Here is a 22,025-nt window from a genome sequence, read left to right on the forward strand (position 1 = left end):
GACCTTATTTGACCTGGCTTTCTGTCATAACTGAGAGTTGAAATAAAACATTCATTATGAAGCTTTATATAACACCCAAGCAGATCCTTGCCATTTGATTGGAGGATTGTCCGTCACGTGATAGCAAATAAAAGTACCAATACACGCTGAGTCACTCACCATGCTTTTTCGTTCCATCCGAAAATTACCATTGCACGCTGCCAGCGTGCAATGGAACTTTTCGGATGGAACGAAAAAGCTGAGTAAAAACATCACTGCGTGCGCGTGTCTTTGGTAACGCAGCAGTGTTACTGCAAGGCATATTAGTAACATTACTAGCATTCAGCTTCTACAATTAAAAATTGTAGGCCTACGCTTTGTTTGTTTTGAAAGTTGTATCTTTCAATCAAAATGATAAAGATCTACTTGGATGTTATATAAAACAAATAATGAATGTTTTTCATTCGTGCAATGGTGCGAAAATGTTCATTCGTTGAAAGCTGGAATGTTCCATTCAACTCGGCTCCGCCTCGTTGAATAGAACATTCCATCTTTCAACTCATGAACATATTCGCACCATTGCACTCATAAACATTCATTATGTGTTTACTATTTTAATGGTTTTAAGTTAATTTTTAATAATTTGATTTATATAAATTTTAATATTAACCTGCGATGAGAACATTACTCTACAAATACTAAATTTCTAAGTATTAATGTTTACCTAAATAAACTGTTTTGCAACAATATTATTTGAACAATTCTGAAATAAGCAGGCTTTGTTTGTTAGAGGGCAAGGGCACTAAGGCAATTTCTCCATGGTAAAGCTATGAGAAATTTACAAATTCTAGTGGAACATTTTAGAGCGCATCAAGGCGATTGGGGGCAATTGTCTCTATTGCCTCTGTGAAAAACTCAATGCAAATTATCACTAGTTTGACCCTGTAGTCGGGAATCAATCAAAAGCAAGCAATCTTGCATATATTTTTCTATTGGAACATTTCAAGGGGCATGACCAGGGGCAACAGAGGCAATTCACTCTGTGAAGTATTAGGCCTAAATAAGTATGCCAAACTCAATGCAAATTATCACTGTCATAAGCAAGCAATCTTGCATACAATGTATATATTATTCTTTGGAACATTTTAAGGGGCATCAAGGCAATGACCAGGGGCAACAGAGGCAAATGTCTCTGTTGCCTCCGTGAAGTATGCAAAACCCAATGCAAATTATCACTGGTTAAGCCCTCAATAAGGGCGCCAGAAGCAGGCAATCTTACATTTTGATGGGCGTGATTGATAGACAAAAGATTAATCAAGCTCCGTTCTTTGTCTCTTCCTGGGTGCTTCTCCGTCGTTGTCCCTCGTCACGACGTCCACACCCGAATCATCCGACGACCCCGTTGGACTCCCTTTACTGCTCGAATCTTGGTTCAAAATGTGGTCTTCATCCAGCGTAAGCTCTGGGATATTTGGAAGGGTGTTGATCGCCTTGAAGTGGTGGGCGGTCGGGAACGCCTGCCAAGCCTTGGCCTGTGACTCAACCTGACTGGCGGGGAGTGCCTCAATCACCGTCAGGATGTCGTCCAGACAGTGGAGGAGATTGTTGGCGTCGACCATAGAGAAACACATCGGAGGTTTGAACTTCAAGATGTTGCCATACGGTCCTTCTGTACTTAAAAGGATGCGCTTATCTCTCATGCTGTTCAAACACATAAGAGGATAGGCACAATTAAGCAAATAGTATCTTAATAATAGGCCGTATCCGAATTGGCGGCTACGGCTGGATCGCTGCGTCGTCATGCATTGAAGTATAGGATGCCCTTAGCAACACCCATGGCAACGGTCGTAGCCGCAGCCGTAGCCACCAATTCGGACTTGGCAATAGTGGCTCCTTATAGACGATGTGACCTATGTTTACATGCAAACCGCCCTCTGTTGACAAAACACTGTACACGTCATGTTTCACCCGGAAAAAAGACGCGTTGTCATGGTAAGATTGTGTGTACTTTCTAGCTGGCTGCCAAAACACAAAGGTTTCGCCCGGCGGTATGCGCGCAAGTCATGTTATTGTTTTTGAGTGACGTCAGAGGTCACATTGTCTTTATAGTGCTTAGGTCCATCACTCAGTGACACTCATGGCGTTTTTCAACATTATAACCCCTGGTCACTGGGCCATTTTAGTTGACTCCTTTTCCATCTCTGCTCTCATGGGAGTGTACCGCCAGTGCTGCCGCACTAACCTATATCTACCATAACAACCATGGCCCAATTTCATAGAGCTGCTAAGCACGAAAGCTTGCTTACCATGAAATTTCTTCTTTAATAAAACAGAATTACCAACCAAATTTCCATTTGTTGCATATTGCTTGTTACTGGTATTCAGATGTTGTTTGCTTATCCTGAAAATCATGTGGAAATTTGGTTGATAATCCTGTTTTTATCGAGGTAAATATTTCATGCTAAGCAAATATTTGTGCTTAGCAGCTATATGAAATTGGGCCCATGTCTGTCCTTACAGGTACCATTCATACCCCTGTGTGAAGAAAAGCTAGTAGAGTTGGGCATCTTGCTAAAGGACATGACTGGGATTCGTACTCACACTTCGATGACTTAAACCAACAGAACTGGAGTTTGATGCTCTAAACCACTCCTGACACCCTACTCATGTGTAGAGACCACAGCCTACCCTAATCTTGCTTTCCATATGTCTCGAGGTGCTCCCAAAGTACCTGGGGTGGATTTCACAAAGGTAGTCCTAACTTAGGACTAGTCCTAGGCAATGCTAAGAGATAGGACCGGTCCTAAGTTAGGATGTGTTACTGGTCCTAACTTTAAAGGACCAGTCCTATCTCTTAGCATTGCTTAAGACTAGTCCTAAGTTAGGACTACCTTTGTGAAATCGACCCCTGCTCTTTATTTGTCTCAGATTTAGCCAGTTCCTTCTATTTTTGTTCCAAGTATACATTGCGGGAAAACTTTGAAAGTATACATCCTTCTTTTCTAACATTGTGTTTTAACATTGAATTACTTGGGTCAGTAAACTGAGTGGGTGAGCTTGTTAAAAAACTACACGACATCTTGAGCTGTGTTTTGCAGTACAAATAAGGGAATAAAAGGGTAGTGATGAGTTCTTAAACTGCAGTTTAAAACCATCAGGATCGTGGCCATGCGATTCAGCGAGGGCCTTTATCGCACGGCCACGACCCTGCAAGGCTTTACACAGCCGTTTAAGAATGAATCACAAATCCCCTTTTGTCACAATTCTAGACAAGTTTGCAAATTTTCAATATCTTTTGTGCGCATCTTTTGTGCGCATCTTTTGTGCGCGCCGGGTGGTGCGTCGGGTGGTGTGTATACGGGCGTGTACGCACATATTGCGCAATTAATAATAGCTATGAATTGCGTTCAGCATAAGTTAAAATTGGCATACTTGAGCTTGAGCTCCCAACATGCGAAGCCAGCCGGTCTTAAATAGCTCCAGCTGGTCATTATCAACCGTTTAAATGCCCCCACGTGACAAACTCTCCACCAGTTCAGGCAGTTACTTTTGTGAACCTTTCAAATGTGTTTCTTTAATAGTGATTTAGGATACTTACTATTCCACAGTGTATGTTGCCTCTGAACCACCTGGTTCCTTCGTCTCTCTGTTACTGACCAACTCGATGCCAATGAACATTCCATGACCCCTACAAAGAGAGAACGAGTCAAAACAAACCCTAATTTATAGCAAGTGAGAAAAGTTGTTTCTTCCACCACCAGGTCGTCTAGGTCAAGTAATAATAATCATCCTTTAAAAAGGCACTGGACACTATTGGTAATTACTCAAAATAATTGTTAGCATAGAAATTTACTTGGTAAGCAATGGAGAGCTGTTGATAGAATCAAAAACAGTGTGAGAAACGCCTCCCTCTGAAGTAATATAGTTTTTTAAAAAGAGGTAATTTCTCACGCAAATATGAAAAGACTTTAGGCCTGTAGCTGCTTTTAGGCCTCTGAAATCGCACAAATTTGTGCAACAAGGTGTTTTTCTTGCATTATTATCTTGCAACTCGATGACCAATTGAGTCAAAATTTTCACAGGTTTGTTATTTTTTGCATATGTTAGAATACACCAAGTGCTAATACTGTGGTCTGTGGCAATTACCAAAGGTGTCTGGTGCCTTTAAAGACACTGGACAATATTGGTAATCTAGAGTTAGGACGAGTAACTCGTCTTAACTTGGGATTAATCGCAAGGTCTGCATGCTACAGTGCAGGGTTGGGACTCGTCCTAAGTCCTAAGATTAGTCTTAAGTTAGGAAGAGTTTTGTGAAATCGACGGCTGGACACTTTTGGTAATTGTCAAAGCCCAGTCTTCTCACTTGGTGTGACTCAACATATGCATAAAATAACAAACCAGTGAAAATATGAGCTCAATTGTCTGCGAAGTTGCGAGATAACAATGAACGAAAAACACCCTTGTCACACAAAGATATGTGCTTTCAGATGCTCGATTTCGAGACCCAAAAATCTAGTTCGGAGGTATCAAAATCAAATTCCTGGAAACTATTTTTCTCTCGAAAACTGCGTTACTTCAGAGGGAGCCGTTTCTCCTATGTTTTTTACTTTTAACAGCTCTCCATTACTCGTTACCAAGTAAGGTTTTATGCTAACAATTATTTTGAGTAATTACCAATAGTGTCCAGTGCCTTTAAAATAATCAAACGGTTTCAAAAACTTTGCCTTAAATCTAAACTAGAAAGTGGCGTGTAAGGTGAACTGGTTGTTTACCTGACATCTCCAATTGTCTTGTGAATCTTCTTCAACTTGAGGAGTTCCGTCTTGAGATAATCTCCAATCAGGATTGCGTTATCTCTGAGATGTTCCTCTTCAATAATGTCCAAGACTGCCAGGCCTACGGCACAAGACACTGGGTTGCCGCCATACTGCACAAAGATACAGAAAAAAACCAATTACTTATTTGTACCGTTAGCTAGCTTATCCTCGGTCCAAGTTCATAAAGCTATTGGCAAAGTTTCCCATATAATATATCCTGCCACCCTTATATCATTAGCGATTGTATCTAATTTACTCAAATGAGATATTCCTTTTATCGTAAAAATGAATGAAAAAGTGGAGGCAGGATACGGAAAGTTTCCTAAGCTATTAAACTGGTAAGCACACACAACCCTGATTACCTTCTCTGGACATTCCTTTATTCTCAGCACTTCAGAAAAGCACATATTCTTCAATACTGTGTGGACAAACACTGTGTGGACAAACACTGTGTGGACGTTGTGCAAGTCCACATAGTGTTTTGAAACACTGCCTTTTGTGGACCTCTTTTGCTCTCAGGTCCACACTTCGTATGTTATGCCTGCCCATTCGTATGATAACTATACCAGCAAATATATACCAACAGCAAATCTCTGTCATACAAACATTGGTCCAGCGTCAATAATTATGAATTGTACAAATAAAGAAATTGTGATTAGTACCTAGACGACAATATTTATTTTGGTCATTGTGAAATCAGCAGTTAGCTTGATAGAATTCAAACTCACAACCTTGTGGTTGCAAGTCCAGCAGTCTAACCAATGGACCACTGTGACCAAGTGGGTAATGAGTGACCAGCATGTGCTGGGAAAAAAAAATAGCAAGCAGAAATCTAATATAGATGTTAAATTTGCATCGGGGATAAAGAATATTAATTTTTGGTTTTTACCCATACACCGATGTGTGTAGCACTGTATACTCAGTACTTTCCCCGAGTCCTGTGAAAAAATCACAGGCATATTACTCGGGTGGGATTCGAACCCACGACCTTTGCAATTCTAGAGCAGTGTCATACCAACTAGACCACCGAGATTGCCCGGTAGCTAGAGGCAGTTCGAATCCTATGTTTAAGCAGCGGGTACTGCAAACGATTTAATAGATGTTAAATTTGCATCGGGAATAAAGAATATTAATTTTTGGTTTTTACCCATATACACCGATGTGTGTAGCACTGTATACTCAGTACTTTCCCGAGTCCTGTGAAAAAATCACAGACATTTTACTCGGGTGGGATTCGAACCCACGACCCTTGCAATTCTAGAGCAGTGTCATACCAAGCAGAGATCGATCAGCCCTGGGATTGAGGTTGGGGTGGTTGGGGATTAGACCACTTACTGTGTTGAAGTACTGGAAACCACCATTGCCAATACTAGCGGCAATTTCCTTTGTAGTGACCACCGCTGCAATAGGATGACCATTACCCATCGGCTTTCCCATCGTCACTATGTCGGGTACAATGTCTGCAAAGAAATTTAAAGATGATAAATAACAATACTTATAAAGTGCCTTTAACAAAGGTTTCAAAGCGCTATACAAAATCACAAAGATAAAATACAAATTACACAAGATCAACCTGCGATGTTGTGAAGGCAAACTTTGAAGGCAACGTCATAATTCTTTCTTGTTTTTACCTGGTCCTTGAGTCTGGAAACCCCACCAGTGGTTACCCACACGCCCAAAGCCAACTTGAACCTCATCCGCGACACAGATACCGCCCGCTTCATGCACATGTCTGCAAAAAATATATACAAAATACACGCTGGAGTCAAGAGCTGTGACCAAAGATATTTTAGGACATTTTATGTTAAACGCAGTGGACACTTTTGGTAGTTACTTAAAATAATTATTATCATCAAAACTTTCTTGACTACGAGTAATGGGGAGAGGTTGATAGTATAAAACATTATGAGACACAGCTCCCTCTGAAGTGACGTAGTTTTTGAGAAAGAAGTAATTTTCCACAAATCTGATTTTGAGACCTCAGATTTAGAATTTGAGGTCTCGAAATCAATTATCTGAAAGCACACAACTTCGTGTGGCCATGGTGCGACAAGGGTGTTTTTTTCTTTCATTAATATCTCGCAACTTCGACGACCGATTAAGCTCAAAATTTTCACAGGTTTAATATTTTATGCATATGTTGAGATACACCAACTGTGAAGACTAGTCTTCGACAATTACCAATAGTGTCCAGTTATAAAGAAACACAAACTAATACTATTAATACTGGGTTCTTATATAGCGCTTTACCCCACTAGATGGGCGTTAAAATGGCTCAGTATATTTTCCCTGCAAGGTATGCGTAGCTACATGTTGAAGTATTTAGCACATTCTTTTACATAGCACGATAAAAAAGTTTACAAGGTGCTGTGTCGCAATATGCAGCCAATCAAACCAGTAATACCGGGGCGAACCCCTTCTCCTTTACCTGCATAACTTAACACACGAGACCAACGGCTTTAGGTCCAATCCAAAGAACACAGCAAAATATGGTCAAGGTGTTGTTATTGTTTTGACTACTAGCCTTTTCGTTTTGGACTGCTTTTATCTGTATTTCTGACTGGATTTTTCATTCTGCAGCAATTTGTGATGTCTGTGTGACATGAAAAGCGTTTTTTTTTTTTTTTTTTTAATAGTAAGTATTATATTAATGGTATTTTTATAAAGACATCAAAATCATTTTCATCTTACCGGAAGACATTCCTGAAGTAACCAGGTGGATAAATCAGCTGACCACCACAGCTCTGAAGAGATTCAGCGAAAAAGGCCGCAATCTGTCGTTGCAGGAGATAAAAAAACAAACGCCTCTCCAAGTTAGTATTGAGTGTTTAAGTCTGCCTGCCTACTGCGACAAGTTGCTCATAGTAAGCACATTCTCCGCAAAGCTTCAGTCTTTCATCTCGACTCCATTTCACCTCCTTTGCCTACAGAGCAACTTGCCACAGTGAGGACATGCTTTAAACTTTCATGCCCTACATTACAATTGTCAAAATTTGTTGTTAAACTCAAGGCAGCTCAGTAAAGTTCCTTGTATACTGTTTTTTTCGTTCATGTTAAGAAGTGTTTTTAAAGTTTCCATTTCATCGCCACAGTGCAAAAACATTGCGTCTCAATTCTGCACAAAAAATCGCATCTTGGTTTTGAACAAGGCGTTGTATCTCGCATGAAAATGCCCTGTACCAATTTTGTGGTTATCTCGGTGCATACTTGTTTTGTGTATACATTTTGGGTTTTTTAAGCAAACAATTTTAAGCTCGCAGGTATCATGCTATTTTAGGAGATACAAAAGTTTTGCATCGACACAACGATTTACACCTTTTTTGCTCGAAGATTCTCTTGCTGAACTTTTCATAGAGGTATGCACGATCAATATTGGTGTTTCAAAAAGAGAGAAATATAACTTTGATGCTCTGAAAGAATATGTCTCTACAGAATAACAATGATCTTTTCATGACCTATCGATTGACAACAAATTTGAACATGCGCAACCAGTTCATCCTGCGACAAAAAAGAAGGGAATACGGTAAAAGAAATTCCCTATAACAGCATTCGTCCGACAGGTAGGTAGGCAGTGTGTCTTGCTGTTCCAAAATCCAATTGGATAAATTTGACTTATTATGAACTGGAGTGAAGTCGGCTTTCAGCCATATTGCATGCAGCCTGATCAAAGAAAATACGCCGCACACAAGTCTGTGGAATGCCACACTAAAAGACCAACTTTAGAGACCATAATGTTTTCAAGCGGCTTGTTTCCAAAATGCCTGAAGTGACAGTGAAATTTGACAGTCATCCAAAATGTCATAATATCAAAAATAGAGAAGTTAAGCTACATGTATGTATTTTCTCTTAACGGGTATGTGTACTGCCCTTGTGATGTCATGGAAATGTGCATTTATCACCGAAAATGTGTGTATTTGCCACACGCATAAAATGATTTTAGTTTGCACCATAATAGTAAGGTGAAATTGTGCACGACGCAACAATTGCTTAACCCCCTTTTCTAAACTTCACATTCTTTCTTCTCAAACATAAAAAATCCTTCTCCTTCCTGTTATTATTTTCTCCCAGATTTTTTTACAAGAAAAAGGGCACGTTAAATAGTAACAAATTCAAGTCAGACATAGCTTTGGTAACAATTGCAGAGAAAACGAATGATCTCTTAAAGGGTTATAAGAAAAATGGATTCTCTCCAAACGAATACACCTATGTAATAAAGCCCTGCTCCTCTCTGTATAACCTTCTTATCAAATTGCAGCGCTGTAAATTTAGAGATCTTAACAAATACAAATTATATAATTACATGATGAAACACCCACAAATTAAACTGAGTGCAACACCCAATAGACATTATGCATATATGACGTCATTTATTTAAAGACACTGGACACCTTTGGTAATTGTCAAAAACCAGTCTTCTCACTTAGTGTATCTCAACATATGCACAAAATAACACAGCTGTGAAAATTTGAACTTAATTGGTCATCGAAGCTGCGAGATAATAATGGAAGAATACCCACCCTTGTCACACATTGTTGTGTGCTTTTATGCTTGATTTCGAGACCTCACGCATGAGGTCTCGAAATCAATTCAAATATTTTACTGAGAAATTACTTCTTTCTCAAAAACTATTTTTGCTTCAGAGGGAGCCGTTTCTCACACTGTTGTATACTATCAACCTCTCCCCATTACTTGTTACCAAGTAAGGTTTTATGCTAAACAATTATTTTGAGTAATTACCAATAGTGTCAAGTGCCTTTAAGCCGGGGTGCCCTCGCATGGACTTCAAAAGGAGGAAAGTCTTTGGCCAAACCTGTGCATATAAAATCCATGCATTTCCATTGTTTCATCATAGGTTTACTTCTAAGATGTCGGCTTGATGGCGTAAACGCATAAGGTCCTCTAGAAATTATCTAAAAGTGACACTGTGACTGACCCAAACATGAAAATGCAACACCTCAGCTGAAATTCTTGTTTGTTTCCTTAATGCATTAAATTTCAACAACATTCTCAAAAAGACACCCAGGCCTGATACTTCACGGAGGCAACGAAGGCGATTGCCTATGTTGCCCCTTGCCATTGCTTTGGTGCCCTTGAAATGCTACAGTAGAAATTTACAATTTCCTCATAGGGTGCCCTTTGCCAAAGAGAAAATGCCTTGGTGCCCTTGCCCTTTCAAAAACGAGCACACAGGCCTGGACACCATACATTATTGATCCCAAGCTCCAAGCCAAGTTTTTTGAAGCAATGGGCAATAACTGTTGGATGCCCTATTAGGTATTGTACTCTTACGGAAGCAGAAGTCTTGGCTCTCCCATTGCAAACTTCATGGGGAAGACCGAAACCAACCTTTAAATCAACAGTAATGCTGATTTAAAGGCACTGTACAGGTTTGGTAATTGTCAAAGACCAGTGTTCTCACTTGGTGTATCTCATCATAAGCATAATTTAACAAGCCTGTGAAAATTTTGGCTCAATTTGGTCATCGAAGTTGCGAGAAAAAGATGAAAGAAAAAACACCCTCGTTGGACGAATTTGTGTGCTTTCAGATAGGAATAAAAGACTTCTAGCTAGAAGTCTTTTATTATTTTAGTGAGAAGTTACCTCTTTCTCAAAAACTACGTTACTTCAGAGGGAGTCGTTTCCGACAATGTTTTATACTATCAACAGCTCTCCAATGCTTGTTACCTAGTCAGTTTTTAAATTAATATTTGTTTTGAGTAATTACCAACGTGTACCTTCCCTTTAAAGGCAAATTTAAAAAGAATGACAATAAAAGTCACATGTGAAAGTTTCAGCTGAACAGTGTCTACTTGCTGAGAAAACAGTAAGTAACTGCCACAGTATTTTCAGAAGACCTTCAGGGTTCTCCACACGCGGTTTGTCCAGGCGCTGCGCCCGACCAAAATTCTTTAAAATACCAAATGCGCCCAGACAAAAAATGTAGCGAGTGGCCAAAATCACTGTGCGCCCGAGCAAACGAATTCGAAAAAATACTTCAGGATGCGCTAAATTAACCTTTTTGTATATAATAATATTATAGTGTGCAGCAACTGGTACCAAGAAGTTGACTATTTCGTAACGGCATGTCGCGTGCTTTTTTCTCTGTGTCGCAGGGCATCCTGACAACATTTTAACAACAGCGTGGTATTTAGACTTGATTCCAAGTCTGTGATCGTGCGGTTTAGTCGTCCTGATGTATTATTGGCTGAAACAGCACCCTCTCGTGGATAAACCTCCGTCATTGGAGCGAGTTAGAGTGTGGTAGCAAATCTACGGGGGAATTCTGCGTGGCTGATGCAGACAAATTACCGCACTCTCAGACTTGAAATCAAGTTTATGTGGTATTAGGAGACCATTCAGAGATCGAAAAATACCCGGAGTTAAATCTGAAATTAAATTTCTTCTTTGGGTGATTGTGCACACAGTTGTTTTGTTCGTGCTGAGATGATTTGCACAAAAAATGTTTGCACAATCAGTCGATCTTGAAGGAATAGTTTGCGCAATTGCCGATCGTGCAGGAATGGTTTGTGGTTTGTGCAATCGGCTTATCTATTGAGCATGAATAGTTTGCGCAATTTGCGGATAGTGCATGAGTAGTGTGCGCAATATGTCGATAGTACAGGAATAATTTGCACAATTTTGAGATCGTGCATGAAATGATTTGCGCAATTTGACAACAGTGCAGGAATGGTTTGCGCAATTAACCGATAGTGCAGGATTGGTTTAGCACCCGGACAAAATGTAACCCTGTGGAGAACCCTGACCTTGCCACGTTTTTTTTCTCACAAAGAATCACATTCATAAAACGAAAATTCACCTGAAACATGCAATTCATGATTGGGTTTGTCACAGTGAATGTGTTGGAAACCTTTTTACATGTCTACCTGGTGGTAATTTACACACACACACTGAACATTATAAATTAGGAAGAGTGCACAATGGGTCCATGAAGAAGAGTGAACAATGGTCCGTGGCTGTCTGGAAAATATGATGCTCCCGACATGTTACTTGACTTTATACACAAAATGATCATATTCAACCTGCATAGAAGGAGAGAGATTTAGTGTTGTGTTAATGGGTTGGAAATGAAGAGAAAAACAACTGAAAGTAAGACAAATTAACACATCCATAAATTAATAATATTCCATGATAATGCAGTCACTGAAAATTAAAACCTGAAAGAACCAGGCAATGGAATTTGATAGAGTTGTTGAGGGTTGAAGCGTGAATCCTTTGAGGTCGGAATTGATTCACATAACTCCTGAATGGGATTCTTGGGTGCAAATCTTTTTTTTTTTAGGGGGGGGGGTCCGATACCTGATATAACTAGGAAAGCAGGAGTCGATTTCACAAAGATACCTGTAGTTCTAAGGACTATTTAGGAGTTATTAATCAGATAAGACTAAGAAGAACTTGCTTAAAGGATTTGGGTACTTTTTCAAAATGTCCATAGATTTACATTAAACTTACAGGGTTTGAAGATAATGATAGTGGAAAGCTTCCCTTTAAATCTTACTTACTGAGGTGCTGTAGTTTTTGAGAAATGAGTAAAACAATGTCATGAAAATCCGTTTGTAAATGATTAAAATAATTTCCGTCTCATGAGACGAAAATTATTTTCATGACATTGTTTTACTCATTTCCCAAAAACTACAGCACCTCAACAAGTAGTATTTTCAGGGAAGCTTTCTACTATCATTATCTTCAAACTGTGTAAGTTTAGTGTAAATCTGTGGACATTGTGTATTTTGTCCTACAAAAGTTACATAGATCCTTTAAGCGTAAGCGTATATCACAGATTAGCGAGAAATTTAGGCGACCATCTTGCACGTTCACCATGGATTTACATTGTAACCTCATTAATTTTCACACAGTAAGCAGCGGAAGAATAGCATGTCTGTTCATAAGCTACCAGTAAGCAGTGCTACGAAATAATCACAAAAGCGCTGGAAAAAAAAATCAGTTGCTTTGTTTACACTGTGATTTCATACATATTGTACAAACACACAAAAAAAAAAACACACAAAAAAAAAAACAGGACTTCAGCCGAAAAACTCTTTCAAAAAAGCGGAAACACAAATAGTGACAGCAAACTGCACTGAAACAATGATTTTTTTTAAACAAACAACTTTTACTTTGAATGTTCTGAATTTTTTTCATCTCTTTTTCATTTTTTGTTTGTTAGAATATATTTCGAGCTAAAAACTGGTTTTTTATTTTTTTTTCTCACTAAACCACAATTTCAGAATTGTTTTTTTTTCTTCTTTCCTTTCCTTGGATGAATGAGCCATTAAAAAATAGCCTTCACAACAACCTGATTAAGGCTTTAATGAGCTTCATTGATAGGGCCTGCGGTTTGCCATTTTACGATTCGTGGCGCAATCTGCAACCTCTCCTTAAAGGTACTGGACACTATTGGTAATTACTCAAAATAATTATTAACATAAAATCTTACTTGGTAACAGGCAACGGAGAGCTGTTGATAGTATAAAACATTGTGAGTTTTTGAGAGGTATATTCTCACTAAAATACTAAAAGACTTCTGGCCAGAAGCCTTTTATTCCTATCTAAAAGCACACCATTTTGTAGAACTAGTTTTTTTTTCTTTCATCAGTTTCATGCAACTTCAAAGACCACTTGAGTTCAAGTTTTTACAGACTTGGATACACCAAGTGAGAATACTGGTCTTTGTCAATATATCAAACGTGTTCAGTGCCTTTAAAGAAACTGGACACTATTGGTAATTGTCAAAGACCAGTCTTCTCACTTGCTGTATCTCAACATATGCATAAAATATTAAACCTGTGAAATCTTGAGCTCAATTGGTCATCGATGTTGCGAGATAATATTGAAAGAAAAAACACCTTTATCACACAAAGTTGTGTGCTTTCAGATGCTTGATTTTGAGGCCTCAAAATCTAATTCTGAAGTCTTGAAATCGAATTTGTGGAAAAATAGCTTCTTTCTCAAAAACTACGTTACTTCAGAGGGAGCCGTTTCTCACAATGTTTTATACTATCAGCAGCTCCCCATTACTCGTTACCATGTAAGGTTTTATGCTAACAATTATTTTGAGTAAAAGTGTCCACTGCCTTTAATGAACTTCATTAATAGGGCCTGCCTTTTTAAGTCGCGTGACGCAATCTGAAATCACTTCGTTAAGCAAAAAAACCCAATATACCCCTGGGGATTGTAAAAGGTCACTCGTTACATAACCACGGTCATACTACGTTGTGTAACGGATCAAGACTGCCATTTGTTGTCTGCAGTAGGAGCGATTTTCAGAGACGACGAATGTATGAAAATCTGTTTGTCTGATGGGAGAGAGAAACTGTGGATAAGGCGCTTTAAGACCTTGTTTTGTTGTCAATACTTTCATTTAGATATTTTCTTTCAAATCGGAGACAATTTTTTTGAATTGTTAAACAGAAAGTTATTAATTTTTTTTATAGAAACAACATGTTGTCACCTTTCTGCGCAGTGTTTTAGGGAAAATGCAACAAATAATAAAACTTAGAAAGTCCCAAAGCTGACATTGTATTAGTGAATGATGTCAAAGCATTCAGCACCACAGATGGCGATCAAGGAGAACAAAAGAATCACATGACCGGTTCTTAATAAATAGCTGATGTTGTACCATGGCGTTAGTTGTGAAATTTGATTGGTTTAGAACTGGTCGAGTGATCATTAAAGTCCATGTACAGTGGTAGCTTTGGGAATTAAGCATTTTTATGCAAGATTAATTCCTTTGGAACATTGCATATACCTAAGTCACCCTCAGTGCTGTCTGCTAAGCAGAAATGAGCAGGATACCAGTCACAAATTGTAAATGTGACATGGTAGTTTGGCTGGTAACCTTTCTGTTGTAAGCATACTTTTGTTAGCTTAGCTACTTTTTGTTGTTAAGCATCTCTATGAAATTGGGGCCCAGACAAAAACATGCAAATCCGCATACCAACTACATGTCAACAACATAGTGCGCATACATATTAAGCACATCAACTACATGTAAGAAATCAACCGCAAAAAAGGCAAACAGAATTGCCTGCATACCTTCCTTCCACCAGCGTGTGCTTTATCAATAGCCACTTTGACGTCATTTGCAAATGCTTCGCCCGGGTTGTCTGCGTCACAGTGTGTCCCTCTGTACATGTCTGGAGGTTCAACCTTGATAAAAAAAAAATTAAAAAAACATCTTTGAGGCCTTGGAAATTGTTCAGCGAAATATTGATTAAAGGCAATGGAACAAATTACCCAAACTCATCAGGGAATCATCTTCAAGAAAAACCTCAAAAACTTTTGAAGTCAGCCTCGTCATTAATCCTCTGTTATTTTTTTTCTTCTTGTTTCTTTGTATTGTTCTTGTTATTGTACAGAGCTTTGATCTTTGTTAAAGGATTCGGATACTTTTTCAAAATGTCAACAGATTTACATTAAACTTACAGGGTTTGAAGATAATGATAGTGGAAAGCTTCCCTTCAAATATTACTTACTGAGGTGCTGTAGTTTTTTAGATAACTTCGCGTTTGGAGTTTATCGCTCAGTGAGCGTTTTATTCATTCTTATTTTGCCCTCAAAGCAATGCATAATTGGTAATCAAGTTTTCACTATTTTCTTGTGACCCAGATGGCCGATTGCTCTCAAACTTCTACAGGTTTGTCAGTTTATGTATATGGAGGATTACATCAAGTGCTTACACTGACAGCAACTGTTTTGTTAGCAAAAAACAGTTCTGTAATGTTCCTTTAAAGTTAGTGGACACTATTGGTAATTACTCAAAATAATTATTAGCATAAAACCTTACTTGGTAACGAGTAATGGGGAGAGGTTGATGGTATAAAACATCATGAGAAGCGGCTCCCTCTGAGGTGCCATAGTTTTTCGAGAAAGAAGTAATTTTCCACGAATTTGATTTCGAGACCTCAGATTTAGAACTTTAGGTCTCGAAATCAACCATCTAAACGCACACAACTTCGTGTGACAAGGGTGTTTTTTTCTTTCATTATTATCTCGCAAGTTCGATGACCGAATGAGCTCAAATTTTCACCTGTTGTTATTTTATGCATATGTTGAGATACACCAACTGTGAAGGCAGTCTTTGACAATTACCAATAGTGTCCACTGGCTTTAAGGCACTAGACACCTTTGGTAATTGTCAAAGGCCAGTGTTCTCACTTGATGTTCCCAACATGCATTAAATAACAATATCAGTGATAACTTGGACTCAATTAGTCATCAAAGTTGCAAGAGAGTGAACAAAGAAAAAACACCCTTCAGATGCCTAAAAAAGGCTTTAGGCCTGTAGTCTTTTAATATTTGAGTGAGAAATTACACACTCTTCCTAAAAAACTATGTCACTTCAGAGGGACCCGTGTTACACAAGGTTTTATACTATTAACAGCTCTCTATTTTTTGCTAATACTTATTTTGAGTATATGTAATTACCAATAATGTCCAGTGACATTCAGAATTGTCAATTATTTAAAAAATTTTTTAGTGTGGGTGGGCAAAAAAAACAACTGCAAACCTAAGTTCTGTTTTTTATATTATAGATGTAACAAGAAAAAAACCTGGCACCATTTGGCCGGGACATAAATACGTATTAACAAACGGAAAAGCCACAAATAACCCAGCTGGCCAATATCGTCACATTAATTCCTGATTAAACTATAAAGTTGTTTGTTTAAGCCAGAAAAAAACCACTGATAACTACTGATGTTGGAGACCTTTGATCTAAAATATCGGGATCATTTTAAGCCCTTAGTTTTTTCTTCATTGTATTGATAAATACAGAATTATGAATCCATACAAAACATAAAAGCTTAGTAAAGCCTGGTTCATACATGTACTTTCTGCAAATCTAGTGTGATACAAATTTTGACTTCGCAATTGCAACAAATAATTTGCATCAACTCTCAGCGGGAAAACAGGGCTGATCAGACGTCAAATGTTGCATCGCAATCGCAGCAAATATGAACCAGGCTTTAGCTTGGCTGCAACATAAATTATTTTGAACAAGTAACTTGCAAGTCCATATAACAAGCAAATATTAGTGCGAGGGATTATGACTTCCAACCTTTGAACTTTTAAAATTTATTACATAAATTAGCATTATCCTGACATGAACCAATCTATGTAATAATAATAATAATAATAACCGTATTTATAACGCGCCTTTTGCCAAAGGATACAAAGCGCCAGGTATTGTTACTGCAAGGAGTGGTGCGAATTTTTGAGATATAAGACCTAATCCTTAAGCACTATGTAATGGTTTAATACAAGGTGCTGTGGCGCAATATGCTGCCAGTCCAGCCAGGAACACCGGGGCGAACCCCTTCTCTTTTCGATAAGTGCACTGGGTTCTTTTACATGCGTTTACACAACACATGGGACTAACGGCTTTACGTCCCATCCGAAGGACGAAGCAATGGTTATGTGTCTTGCTTAAGGACACAAGTGTCACGGCTGGGGATGTACGACCCTACATTTAAGATACTCCCACCCCCGCCCTCCCTGGGGTGGTTTAGTAGGATCCTTCCTCACAAAATCCAACACCATACAGCTATTCAATACCCACACTGGTGTACTCTGATTATAGTTGTAAGCCTAGCCACATGTAAAGTGTGATCAGTTTAGGGGCCATTCACAATTATCAACATTTTCACAAGCGTAGAAACTGTACACTTTTGCAATGCACCCTCCTTCCCTCCTGCGAGTGTACAAAGAATTTTTTTTTTTTTCTTCACACTTTTCTATGTCTACTATTTCTACATGAATGTGAATTAACATGCAAACCCCGTTAATTACATACATAGATGATAAAAGAAATATAAAGAACGTACACACTTCTACTTCTACTTTACTACTCGGCAAAGTCCCATGATGGGATATCACGCCACGATTACACAAGTCAAACACATTAAATCCTGCATACAAGACACGTCTTGTCTCAGTAAATTTGGAGAGGTAAAAAAAAAGCATCTTCTCAACTTTTATAGTTCAAAATTTTTTAAGAAAACAAAAGCGAATGGCTGGAATTTATCCCATCCCTCCCAGTGTATGGTTTAAATGCTTGTCAAATAGTTGATAATTGTGAACGGGCACTTACTAGCGCAGTTAGTGGTAGAAGTAGTTGGAGTTTGATGGGTTGGAGATTCGATAGGGTTAATTTACAGGAAAACTTACCACATGGACCCATTTCTTTTTGCTCTCTGGGCCGATGTGTTTGTATGGACTGATGGCAATGACACTCTGCAGATGACCATGGTAGGCACTGCAGTTAGGAGAAGTAACAACACAATCATATCACACAGGCAATTAAAGGAAAGGTACACTTTTGGTAATTACTCAAAACAAATATGAACTTAAAAAATGACTCGGTAACGAGCAATGAAGAGCTGTTGATAGTACAAAACATTGTGGGAAACGACTCCCTCTGAAGTAACATAGTTTTTGAGAAAGAGGTAATTTCTCACTAAAATATTAAAAGACTTCTAGCTAGAAGTCTTTTATTCTTGCCTGATGAAAGCACACAAATTCGTCCAACAAGGGTGTTTTTTTCTTGCGTACTATAAATTCCCTTAGTACATTGTTGTGAGGGCAAGGTACATGTAATTGTAGTTTTTCCTTGTTAAAGAGGCACCTCTAATGAGGCAAAAACAAATTTGCCGGAACTTTCAAAGGGACACAAATGAAGATATGTTCTCCAGTGCTGAAGTGAAGTATCAGGATTGGCATCGCACTTAAAGGCAGAGTATACATTTGTTTAACAGTCCGATTGTTTTAATCCTATTTAAAGGCAGTGGACACTATTGGTAATTACTCAAAATACTTATTAGCACAAAACCTCTCTAGGTGACGAGTAATGGGGAGAGGTTGATAGTATCAAGCATTGTGAGAAACTGCTCCCTCTGAAGTGCCATAGTTTTCGAGAAAGAAGTAATTTTCCATGAATTTGATTTCGAGACCTCAGATTTAGAACTTGAGGTCTCGAAATCAACCATCTAAACACACACAACTTCGTGTGACAAGGGTGTTTTTTTCTTTCATTATTATCTCGCAAGTTCGATGACCGATTGAGCTCAAATTTTCACAGGTTTGTTATTTTATGCATATGTTGAGATACACCAACTGTGAAGGCTAGTCTTTGACAATTACCAATAGTGTCCACTGCCTTTAAACAAAGATGTAAACAAAAAAACTAACTCATGATCGAAAAGTTGAATTGTCAACCATTGGTTCTTCTCAGAACCGAACCAACACTACTCAAAAGAGATTTACACATGGATGGTGCTACCGCAAACTCAACCTAATTATACTCCCACCACGCAAAGTTTCAAATCCTACTTGTACTGGTTTTGTTGGAGCAGTGAGTGCTCATAGATACTTACTGATCAAGTGTTATAACATCTTTGTGCTTGGTGTACTTCTGAGCCAGGGAGATGGCGAGATCATTTGCTTCCGACCTAAAATTTGAAAATATCTGAAAGATCAAACTGCAAAATCTAATGCGTGTAGCTAGTTCTTGTTTAGCACGTTTCACAATAACGTCTCAGTACGCTTTACATTAGTACACTGGTCATACATTAGTACACTGGTCATTGGGCCAATAACATTTTATTTATTCTCCGCTCTCTTGGGAGTGTACAGACATGAGCTGCCGTGGCACTCCAGTGGCTTTTTCATACGCAATGTCAACCTCTACTCCGTTAACAATCAATCAATCAATCAATCGTCCGCATAGACAGCAAAGGTTCGTCGCGCCGATCTCCTGTGTCCACGTCCTACAGCTTCGTCCCACATGCCGTCAATCACGCTGGGCCGACCCAGTTGTTCTTGCCAGGATGACCTGGGACGACCGCGGGGTGGATTACCTCGCCTGGAATCGACGGCGATGCCCAGAGCACTTTTGGCTGGGATGTTGTCAGCCAGGCGAGCGACGTGACCGAAGAACACTTATAGTAAAAGCTTCTAGCTTAAGGACACAGGTGTTAATGACCAGGATTCAAACCCACACTCCGATGACTTAACCACAAGAATTTGAATTCCAGGCTCTCAGTAGGCCTTATAATACGCGTACATGTATTGTACAAATCCAGATCCAAATGAGGGATTTAAAAAAAAAGCTTAGAAGCTGCTATTAATCGAGGACAATCGCTTCAATTACACAATGAGCTCGTTAGCATGACCACGAGTATAATTGGTTTCAGTAATGTTGATTACAACGTACCCTGAGTTGACAATAAATATATGAGAGAGCTTGTCCGGGAGTGTCTTTGTTAGCTTCTCGGCGTACTGCACCAAGTTATCATGAAGAAACCGGCTATTTGTGTTAACGAGGGCCATCTGATCAGCTGCAGCCTTCACGACCTTTGGGTGACTGTGACCAACTGTATAGAAAATAAATCTTACATGAATATCACGATAATCAGCCATCAATGTAATATATCCTTCCAAATTTACTTCATTTTTTAAGAAGTGGAGTGACTGACATAAGGAAAAATCAAGAAAATTGCTTGTGGTCAATTCATTTTATTTTAGGACATGTATTCTCAATGAAAATGGCCGCCTTTAAAGACACTGTACACAATTGGTACAGTGGTGTATCTTCAACATATGCATAAAATAACAAACCTGTGAAAATTTGAGCTCAATCGGGCGTCAAAGTTGCGAGATATTTATGAAAGAACAAAAACACCCCACTCGTACCATGGTCACACAAAGTTGTGTGCTTTCAGATGCTTGATTTCGATGCTTGATGCTTTGATTTTGAGGTCTCAAAATCAAATTTGTGGAAAATTACGTCTTTATTGAAAACTACGTCACTTCAGAGGGAGTTGTTTCTCACAATGTTTTTTACTATAAACCTCTCCCCATTACTCGTAATCAAGAAAGTTTTCATGATGATAATTATTTTGAGTAATTTTGGCTGTTGCAGGTCTTCTTACCAAGTAGGTTTCCAAAATTTCTGGAATATTTACCAATCTATTGATTGTACCTTTAACCCTCCTACTGATACACCATTCAAAACCATTCAAAATTCACTAACGTTTACAACCCCATCGTTTTTGTACACACATGACAGTACTATTTTAGAAGGGTTGAAGATAAGCTGTAGTACCACTCAAAACCATTCAGATGGTTTTGAGCTGTGCATACACTGTACCTGCGTGCGTTACCATAGCTGAATGGTTTCAGATGGTCAGCAAGCTGTTTAGCAAATCCTATAGTGTCTATGACATAGTGTATGGTACATGTAACCTCCTAGCCAGGGACAGATTGGTCGCCCCCACACCGTCTGGTATCACTCAGTCATGACATAGTGGGATCCTTGATGCACCACTTAAAACAATCCTCATAGGATTCTGTACCAGCTGCACCACCATTCAAAACCATTTGGGGAACCAACTGTGTGCACAGCTATCATACCATTCAAAACCATTCACTTGAATGGTTTCAAATGGCGTATCAACTTGTTACAAAAAGGCACCGATTGTAGGATAAATGCCGTCATTGCAAATTGATAATACATGACACCAGTTACCATTACACAACTGAATTGTACATTTTACATGTATTTGCCAACAGTTTTGATGATCTTGAATTTAATATAAGGTGTGGTTAGCAGCTGGACAACTTGGGCTTCAGGGAAGCTTGTTTTTTTTGTAACCAAAACTAACAGACAGGACGTTTCATGCATGAATTGTTTCCCAGATTGTGTATTCTAAACAGCCAAATGGAGGATACATAGGCCCCTATAAACACAATAGAACGTATCCGAAAACCTAAGGTATAGGATTTGAGGCATTGCATGGCGAGGTATCAATATATTTGGTTTGCGATAATGTAACACCATGTGTGTATCTACTTGCCAGGTAGAGTTTGTTCTTAGAAAACTGTCTTTCTTTATTCTACTACTGCGGAGTAGATTTATCAGATATTCGAGAGACTTCTTGGAGTAGATTTATCGGATGTTCGAGAGACTTCTCAGTTCTGAAAAGAATTGGCCTGCTTTTTAACTACTAACCAAGCGGAAGGTAAAGAAAATTGGCTGGGACTACTACTTTAGCTTACAGGATCATAATTAATCAGACAAAGTCAGATGTTCTTGAACTGTTCTCACTGTTTCGACTAGCTTGCTCTAGTCATCATCAGGTATACTACATTTAAATGCATGTTTCACTACGTATTAGGAATGATGTACCGAATATGCAATAAGGCAGCCGTCGA

The 22,025-nt window shown here is 38.7% G+C and overlaps 1 protein-coding gene across 1 annotated transcript in view; it reads right to left on the reverse strand.

Moving 5' to 3' along the window:
• Nucleotides 1–572: 572 nt before the first annotated feature.
• Nucleotides 573–22,025, reverse strand: part of LOC117303777 (5-phosphohydroxy-L-lysine phospho-lyase-like) — a 30,290-nt gene continuing 8,837 nt past the window's right edge. Inside the window, exons 5-14 of the mRNA XM_033788129.1 lie at nucleotides 20,026–20,185; nucleotides 19,187–19,261; nucleotides 17,982–18,069; nucleotides 14,850–14,963; nucleotides 7,488–7,570; nucleotides 6,428–6,528; nucleotides 6,132–6,256; nucleotides 4,752–4,906; nucleotides 3,578–3,667; nucleotides 573–1,680 (exon numbers count right to left, since the gene is read on the reverse strand). Of these exons, the coding sequence (XP_033644020.1) occupies nucleotides 1,290–1,680; nucleotides 3,578–3,667; nucleotides 4,752–4,906; nucleotides 6,132–6,256; nucleotides 6,428–6,528; nucleotides 7,488–7,570; nucleotides 14,850–14,963; nucleotides 17,982–18,069; nucleotides 19,187–19,261; nucleotides 20,026–20,185 (1,382 nt within the window). The 3' untranslated portion in view covers nucleotides 573–1,289. The remainder of the gene's footprint in view (nucleotides 1,681–3,577; nucleotides 3,668–4,751; nucleotides 4,907–6,131; nucleotides 6,257–6,427; nucleotides 6,529–7,487; nucleotides 7,571–14,849; nucleotides 14,964–17,981; nucleotides 18,070–19,186; nucleotides 19,262–20,025; nucleotides 20,186–22,025) is intronic.

This window comes from Asterias rubens, chromosome 20 (assembly GCF_902459465.1).
Source record: "Asterias rubens chromosome 20, eAstRub1.3, whole genome shotgun sequence".
Classification (NCBI taxonomy): Eukaryota; Metazoa; Echinodermata; class Asteroidea; order Forcipulatida; family Asteriidae; genus Asterias; species Asterias rubens.